The sequence below is a fragment of the Notothenia coriiceps genome, unplaced genomic scaffold (genome assembly GCF_000735185.1).
Source record: "Notothenia coriiceps isolate Sejong01 unplaced genomic scaffold, NC01 NC01_scaffold00006130, whole genome shotgun sequence".
Classification (NCBI taxonomy): Eukaryota; Metazoa; Chordata; class Actinopteri; order Perciformes; family Nototheniidae; genus Notothenia; species Notothenia coriiceps.
In genome coordinates, this window is record NW_011338831.1 from 15,997 (window position 1) to 25,485 (window position 9,489).

Sequence of the window (9,489 nt, forward strand, 5' to 3'; positions counted from 1 at the left end):
TTTGCACCGCACGTATTAATTACCCTGACGACGTATGTAACACCTGACCACCTGAGCACCTATATTTAATGATTAATGTTTTGAAGCCTAGCCTGCCAAATACAAGTCGAGTAGTCACAGTAAACGTATCGGAAGTATGACCCCTTTACCCTGAAATTCCTGGAGGAGGAGCCCGTCTCCCTGCGTCACTGTTCATTTTGGCAGCTATTTTAGATTTAGTCTTTAGATGAAAGAGAGAGGACTCTTTAAAGTAGAGACACTACATACTGATATACACCTGAACATCAGCAGGAGAGGACTCTTTAAAGTAGAGACACTACATACTGATATACACCTGAACATCAGCAGGAGAGGACTCTTTAAAGTAGAGACACTACATACTGATATACACCTGAACATCAGCAGGAGAGGACTCTTTAAAGTAGAGACACTACATACTGATATACACCTGAACATCAGCAGGAGAGGACTCTTTAAAGTAGAGACACTACATACTGATATACACCTGAACATCAGCAGGAGAGGACTCTTTAAAGTAGAGACACTACATACTGATATACACCTGAACATCAGCAGGAGAGGACTCTTTAAAGTAGAGACACTACATACTGATATACACCTGAACATCAGCAGGAGAGGACTCTTTAAAGTAGGATTATTTCAGTCCTATTGGATAGAGATTCAATATATAAACACATTAAACAGCAGTGTGTCATAGTAAGGTATCACACAACATTATGATACAGATAGATGGATAGATAGGCAGACAGACAGGTGAGAGACAGACAGGTGACAGACTCACTTCCCCACGAAGTTCTCCAGCACGGAGCTCTTCCCCGCGCTCTGCCCCCCCACCACGGCGATCTGCGGCAGGTCCAGGCTGGAGTTCTGCCCGATGGAGGAGAAGGCGTCCTGCAGCCGGTTCACCAGCGGGATCAGGTCCTCCATGCCCCGGTTCCCCATGGCGAGAGGACCGCTCACTCACAGGGGGAGACAGGGGGGGGAGACAGGTGGTGCAGCGGGGAGACAGGGGGTGAGACAGGTGATGAAGGGGGGAAACAGGAGGGAGATAGGAGGGAGGGAGGGGAGACAGGTGGAGATGCCGCAGATAGACAGGCTACAGTAGAGAGAAAACAGGCGGGGATGCAGCGATGAGACAGGCGGAGCGGTGAGAGAGAGACAGGCGGAGCAGTGAGAGAGAGACAGGCTGCAGCGGTGAAATAGGCGGAGATGCAGGGGTGAGACGGACGGACCAGCGATGAGAGAGACAGGTGAAGCGGGAGAGAGACAAGCTGCAGAAAGACAGGTCGCTGCTGCAGAGAGACAGGCTGCTGCAGAGAGACAGGCAGCTGCAGAGGGACAGATGCAGCGGTGAGACAGGCTGATGCAGAGAGACAGATGCAGCGGTGAGACAGGCTGCTGCAGAGAGACAGATGCAGCGGTGAGACAGGCGGGATGTGTCTGTCGCTCCTGGTTCTGAGGATGGAGGAGCTCCAGCTCCAGCTGTGACCTTCAGCTCCTCCTTTGCAGCGAGAACACACATTTCCGGTGCGCACCTTCACAATAAAAGCCCATCGTTTTTTGAAAATGTTTTTATTTGAACAGTGGTTCCAATAAATATAAAACACATCCGAACCTAAACACAGATCCATAACGAAACATGATTCATGATGTCATCATCTGAGTCATTTTACTTTATTCTGGAACTTCCGGTTGCATAAACTGAGTTCAGCTGTTTGTGAAACATCTCTAGCTTTAAATTAACATTTATCATTATAAATAGAGACCTCTGTGGTGGAACATTACGGGACATAATTCATCACCGTTGTACATAGTGTGTGTTGCACCCAAGTGGCAAACTCTGTGGTAGACATACTTGTCAACCCTCCCGATTTTTGCGGGAGACTCCCGATTTCATTGCCCTCTCCCGGTTTCCTCCCGGGGTCATATTTCTCCCGATTTCTGACAAAATCAGATTTACTCAGACTGTTTCCACTCAGACTTTAATACAGCTACACCATTGTTTGGTTTCCATGGTAACACGTCTCTTTAGTAGCGCGTGACGAAGTCTGAGAGGGTGAGGCAGATAGTCACAGAAAACAGAACAAGAATCGACAACTACTCTACTCTCTGCTCACTCCTTTCCTGCCCACACATATGCTCCATCAAGGATGGTGCTACAGGCCGCAAGGCATTGCACTTAGAACTACAATAAGCATGTTAATGTGAATCTAACAGCTCCGGTGATCCACTAGCACCCCCCCCCATTTTGCATTTTGAAATGCTCCCGATTTCTGTGGTCTCAAGGTTGGCAAGTATGACAGCAGGGCACAAAGCAGTGCTGAAAGGCCCAAGGCTATGCAGGACTGCACATGCTTACACACACATTTACGCACACAAATACGCACACACACTAGATTTTCCCTCCAAATGTTCTTACCATCACAAAACTGATAATGTATTTCTACACTTGGTTTTCACAATCACACAATTTTGTTCACTCATTTACTAAGTATCTCACTATCACACAGACACATACAGACACACCCACACCCACACAAACACACACACACACAGGCTAAATTGCTGGTGCTATAAAAAGAAAGCAGTGTTTAACCTGTCCTTGAAACTGAACAGACTGCCAAAGGCGCACACAAACACACACACCCCGTGTCACAGCTCCATTCCTACACACGGCCTATATTGAATACTGCTAAGTTTATGTTTAGAAATGACAGGTCTGTCTGGCCGAGCGTCCCGTATGTGGTGGGGATGTAAAGTGCCAGTGTCTACTGAAATGACCACTCAGGCGTAAACCATACACAAAAATACACACGTTTTGTTTCCTACAATCCTTCTCTTTTCAGGGCAGTCTCCCATGCACTTCTCCAAAATAACGTTCAAACTAAAATGGAGTCGTTCAGAGAGACAAAACAAATTCAAAACAACCAAACGTGTTCACTTCACAGATGTTTGGCCCATTTCATGAAAAAACAACTATTCATAGACCTACATGCGCACACATACTGTACATATTCTCCCCGATTAAACAACCTCCAATTACTGCCACATTATTCCGCTATCACACACTTTAACTATGGAATAAACAGCACTAAATCCCTAGCACAAAAGCTGACTCTCCTATGACACCTTTTTTTCAATACTCCCCCCCTCCCTTGTTTTTTTTTCAATAATATGTATGAGTTTATTATGAATATTGTTATTATTATCTTTTGTTTAAATTATTCCACCATAAACACACATAAAACCTCTGTTAAGTTGAGCCGTTTCCCCATTGAACACAGTGTAGTTACACAAATTGAACTTCCAGTATCAATGCACTATGTTAGACTATTATTTCATCCTATTGTATTTCATTTTTTATGTTGATATTTATATATATGTATATCTCAATATTATTATATATATATATATATATATATATATATATGTAATATAGTGTATGTAGGAACTATATTGAGTTCTGTACGTCTCCACCAGTCAGTAATGTTGTTTTTACAAACGTTCTTTAAAGAATTCTCAAGAAAAAATACATGTTAAATCAAAATCAAATATGAAAGGTTGTACATTTTAATTTGAGCAGTATCTGTTTTAGGCCTGATACTCCTCAAATGGCCATCCTAAGTTCATCCATTAAACTGTGTGTGTGTGTGTGTGTGTGTGTGTGTGTGTGTGTGTGTGTGTGTGTGTGTGTGTGTGTGCTCTCCATCTGGTTTCTCTAATTTCTCCATTTTGCTATGCGTAGGGCAGAACTTCACTTTTACTCAGCTTTGTCGTTTTGCTGTTGTTTAGTTAGCTGCTTAGTGTCTGTTAGTCTCTCTCTCAATCACTGTCACTCACACACACACATGCATCACATTACATTAGCGGGCAAAAACACTACGAACAAAAACATGTAGCTAGAAACAAAGAGTGAGGACCCTAGAAGCACACACTTGGAAATTAAAGCAAGAGTGCTGCTCAGCATGCTAATGAAGCGTGTCGTCCTCCACTTGTGTGCCACACTCCTCTTTTTCTCTCATTTACCTCCTCAGTCATCTCTTTATCTCTCCATGTTCTTCTCATCTTCTCCTCATCCTCCCTGTGATGTTGTGACCTATGACCTGCTTTTGACCCACACTAGTTTCACTTGTGGCATTCCAGTCATTTGCTGCTGCTTGATGTCTGGATGTTAGCACAGGTCATTAGATTGTATTGAATTACTTGGTTAGTCTTTGGGCTTTTGTAGAACTTCAAAAGTCACAGTTTAAGTTAATTCCACCTGAACTCATGTTTTTTGTTCATCCTTTCATCAAGACTTTGAAGGAATAGGTTCGGGAAATGCACTTACTCTCTTGTCAAGATGTTGATCAAAAGGTTGATACCACTCTGATATCTGACTAACAAATATGGACATACAGCCAGCTTTTGCTTAGCTTAGCTGGAAGCAGGGGGAACTGCTTGCCTGTTATTAAACTCAACTGAGCCAATACAAGAAGAATATTGGATATGTGACAGTGGTTTCCTGAAATTATAGCCAATGTGTAAAGGCACAAATGTAATTTTCTGCGGGTTCTCATTCTAAAATGTTTTTCTCACATTAAGGATTCCACTCATCGTTCATGAGGTTTTATGGGAGCAGATTTATCCGAAGGGGTCTTCTACTATCCAAAACAGACAGGAAACAGACGTAGGCCTATATGGGACATTTCGAGCATCGTTGCGATACACACCCACTGAACTGATTACCCAAGATCCTCATCTATGGTTTAAGCTCGGTCATTGGATGTTTTAGCTGCAATGCACGTTGGGATACGGTGTTAATGTGATATGAAATCCGAAAAACATTTCGGAGTTTAGGATGGCCGAAGACACTACACTACCCATAATCCCCAGCTATCGTTTGGGACTACAGTCCCTTTGCTTGACAAACACACAAGCACTTTGAAAAGGAACGAAACTACGGCAGACTATCCAAAACTGGACTTGAATGGGACCAACCTCCCCCCCACCCCCAGAACTACACATGCAAAATGTTATATGGGATGTCTATACTGGGAACGTTTTCGTTTTTCCCAAAATTAGAAGTTGCCAGTATTAAACACATTGGTGTTATCAAATTTAAAACATGTAATTACTAAATGGGTGAAAATCGCTTTTATCCATAATGGACAGCATTAATATATACCCACATGACAGCTCATTGTTACTTTGTAATTCTGCTCCACTACAATTCAGAGGTTAACCTGGTATTTTTACTCCACTACATTTATTTTAGTGACTTTGCAGATTCTGATTAATGATGTGAAATATAAACAACCCTTAAATCAGACTTTAGTTACACCTGAGTCAAATTCAGGGAAGGTGATTGTCAAGTGCCAACAATCAGGTGAGATATTTGATAGTTGGTGCTTGAGAAGACTAAACATTTATCTGCAATTGACATGAATGGAAACGAGTAATAAAGTATATTCATCACTCGTTATTCTCTACTAATAGTTAATTAAAGACTTTATAATGGCTATTTTGCACATCCCTTTCGAGATTTCAAGATTTTCTAAGGTTTATTGACATATCATATACACAACTACGGTGTTATGCAATGAATGAAAAACTTGGGTCGACAGGTTCCTCAACAGTGCATTACAAGACATCTATCAATATGTGTGTATACCTCCACCATTAAACTGTCATATTCTGCACATTTCTTATACTATCTACATACATAAGAGTACAATTCATATGTATAATATCAGTTAAAATAAGTGCTTCAACATAGTTAACATTGCAGGAAAGCAATATATTAGACGTTAAGTACTTTGTCAGGCTTAATATTTATCTGTAGATACCCCCAAAGCTTTTTTCTTATTTAAAAGAAGACCTTAATCTAAAGTATTCTTTAATGTTTAAATAAAGGTTAATTAGTTTGTCAGTTTTACACATCCTCCTATTAATATCTGTGTACATCTGGCACTAAATTGTTTTATTGTAGAGATCACTTACAGTATCTTCTTGATTTTTTATATCATTGACCTTCTACCTTTCCCCCTATGAAAGTATGTACTCTTTTCATCAAATATAACACATTAAAACAATAATTCAATAACGTGTTTAACCACTAGGCGGTGCACACAAGGTACACCCAGCCATAATAACTTTGTATTATGAGTGTAGGACACTTATGTATGTACAACATCTGAAGATGTGTAGTTTTATTCATGTTTTCACATAATCTTACAGCATATTGCTATTTTATTTCAGACTCAGTATTTACATTCTTATATTCAAAGAAAATCAGTAATATCCTTGAATAAAAGTCCTTTTATATCAGCTGTGCACCGTTATGGTGTAAATATAACCTATCTACGAATTAGATCAAATGTAAAAGTCAGCCGAATTAGTGTTGATACTGCGAGGAGACGTATTGTGTGAAGAGAAATTGAAGATGTTGTTTAATTGTTGATAAATTTACGATCCACGTCAAGTATTCAGTTTCGGCTGCATTTCTTCCAGTTTTTCCAAAGGTCTTCTCATCAGGGCTCTATAAATAAAGAACTACGGCAGATCTGTAATATGTAATGCAGCCGAACCGTGTATTACAATGCCGTTATGTGATGACTTTCAAAGAGAAAAGCAAGAACACTCGGAATAAAGTATTATTTTCTTTAAAAAAAAAGGTTTGGGGGATTTCATATCGCATTAACACCTTATCCCAACATGCATTGCGGCTAAAACATCCAATCAGCGAGCTTAAACCATAGCTGAGGATCTTGGGTAATCAGTTCAGTGGCTTTGTATCGCAATGATGCTCGAAATGTCCCTTATAGGCCTACGTCTGTTTCCGGTTATTTAGTGGGAATGCTGTTAGCTCCGGGGGACCTCACACATGCAGTACCCATAAGGAGCCGTAGACATGCCGCAGATTTTGCGTGGCTGTGTCTTTAGTTGAAGGCCCAGTGGCGATCTGTTCATCTGTCACACTGATCATACAGTCAATAACTTTGTTGTTATTAGCATCTGGTTAGCTAGCTATGCTAACGAATATAAGAAGCTTTTTCTACCACCAGTGAGGCAAAGGCACATCTTTATATGATCATTATAGTAAACTGGTATAAAATACTTTATTTTGTTTGACAGTAAAAAAAAAGTTGTTATTAATAAACAAGAATACAGTTTGAAAGGGGAGTGATTTGTAAAATATCCATAAAGAAAAACAAAATCTGCTTCCAGTTCTGTTTCATATGGGTGTTGAGAGATGTATCCATAGATCTCTTAATGTTGCTCTCAAAGTGCACCAGATTGATGCTATTAACTTCAACATTTAAAAATCTTCCCGGGGGAGCATGCCCCCGGACCCCCCTAGAGGAGGTTAGGTCCCCCCTCACCTAAATCATGTTCACATGGATAGGAAACTAAATAAATGTGCACACATCTTGTGTCCATGTCTTTCTGTTTTGGTGGTCATGCCACAACCGTGCACATGCATGCGTGAGTCATGGTAAGATATCTGGATTTACTGGATTTTAGGTTTCTTTTTCTTTGCACAACATGAAAGAAAGGCCAAATGAATGGGCTGTGATTTTAGTATTTTTAAGCAGAGGTCAATCATTTGTATGGCCCTCAGAGGATGTTGAAAAGTTTGAAATGGCCCTTGAGAGGAAAAAGGTTCCCCACCCCTGCCTTAAATGGATAAGGTACCCAGAATTCACTTCCTCTTGCTCCTCTCAGATGAGACTTTTGACCTCGGGTTGAGGTTTGAGCTGGTGATGGAGCTGCGACCCCGGGTGCCATCTGGGATGCTGTTGCATGTGAAAACAGCAGAGGGCGATTTCACAATATTCCTTGATCAAGGAGTGGTAAGTCATGGCACTGCTATCCAGAAAACGACATAGTTAGGTCAAAGTATGTCAATTGAAAACACGTCTTCTGTTCAATATAATAACATGCTGCTGTGTGTTTCCAGGTGGTGGTTCTTGTGAATGATGGGTCTCATGAGTTCTTCACAAAGGTGAAACCAAGACAGAGTCTGTGTGCTGGCCACTGGAACAGAATCACTGGTGAGAATTTCCCAATTAAGGTTAAGGTTAAGGTTAGTTTATATAGTTCATTTTCAGACACAAGGCAATTCAAAGTGCTTTACAAAGGCAATAACACATAAAACAATGGAAAATAAAAGACAATTCATAAAAGATATAGGAATTAAACTTTAAAACTTGTTCACAAGCTATCATTTAAAGGGTTATTTTTTTGCCATGGGATAGTTTCATTTAGCAGTTTTTATAGTGAGATTAAAAATGGTGACTTTAACTGGTTTCCATGGGGACATTTGTATGCCTTAATCTATCTCTGACTCTCTGTTTTTTTAATTCACACTTTATTTAACCTTAATTAAGTAGCTGACGTGGAACTTCCAAAATAAAAAAGAAGAGTCCTTTGAGAGGCACAAGGGTTCACTTTTGGCCACTTGAGTGGTAGACTAAGAACATTTGCTCACATACTGAAGTTGAGTACACTTTTACATTCCTTGAAGAATACTGTGTAATCAATTCCTGCTTGATGTTAGTGATCCGTGATGCCAACGTTGTCCAGCTGGATGTGGATTCTGAGGTCAACCATGTGGTTGGACCTCTGAACCCCAGCTCCACAGATACCAAGAAGCCGGTGTTTATCGGTGGAGCCCAAGGTGAACCACCAATACATTTCTGATAATCTCCTGATAAACAAACATGACTCCTTTCTAATCCTGTGATGTATTCTTCCACCTCTCAGATCCCTTCCTCCCAGAGGGCATTGCCACCAGGAAGGCTTACGTAGGCTGTATGAGGAACCTGACCATCAATAACAGCCGGGTGAGCTTCAGCAAAGCGGCTCTGGTCAGTGGAGCGGTCAGTGTTGGAACCTGTCCAGCAGCATAAACCATCACTGAAACACATGAAAAACTCTCGCTGGTTAACATAAACATTCAATAAAAAATTAACGAATATGTTTCTTCTTGTTTCTTTCTTTTATCTTTGTTACATATAACCAGAAAATAAACTAATGATTAATTATAAAGGAAATGTTTCAGGCTCAGAACCCCCTTGAGAAACGATCCATCATTCTTTACAGTGTTAATTTGAGGGACACATCTGCTGTTATTGTATTTTGCACCATCCCACTAATCACATTGGCACATTGTTTGTACCAAGTGTTCAAAACGGTGGGTTACGTATTGTAACCCTAGTTATATAAGCACAGGCGGAGCCCTCTACTGGACTCTATGGGTACTACCTCTCAACCATACTATGCGAGCATTCACTTGCTGAGATATTTATAATGTCTTATGATGTGTATAATTGCAATGTTTATAATATATATATATTATATGCATACTCTTCTCTACAAAAATTTGATAGAGTCCAGGCACAAGCACTAAGGACAGTGACGGCCGGCCCATAGGGGCGCTAGGGGCACCGCCCCCTCCCTCTTCCCACATTACAAATAAAACAA

General features: G+C 40.7%; 1 protein-coding gene across 1 annotated transcript; it reads left to right on the plus strand.

Moving 5' to 3' along the window:
* The first annotated feature begins 7,553 nt into the window (after nucleotides 1-7,553).
* On the plus strand, nucleotides 7,554-8,983 carry LOC104943511 (laminin subunit alpha-4-like). Its single transcript, XM_010768949.1, has 4 exons — nucleotides 7,554-7,856; nucleotides 7,964-8,057; nucleotides 8,564-8,683; nucleotides 8,770-8,983. The coding sequence occupies exons 1-4, from the start codon at nucleotides 7,686-7,688 to the stop codon at nucleotides 8,913-8,915; spliced, it is 531 nt and encodes a 176-aa protein (XP_010767251.1). The 5' UTR covers nucleotides 7,554-7,685; the 3' UTR covers nucleotides 8,916-8,983.
* Nucleotides 8,984-9,489: the final 506 nt, after the last annotated feature.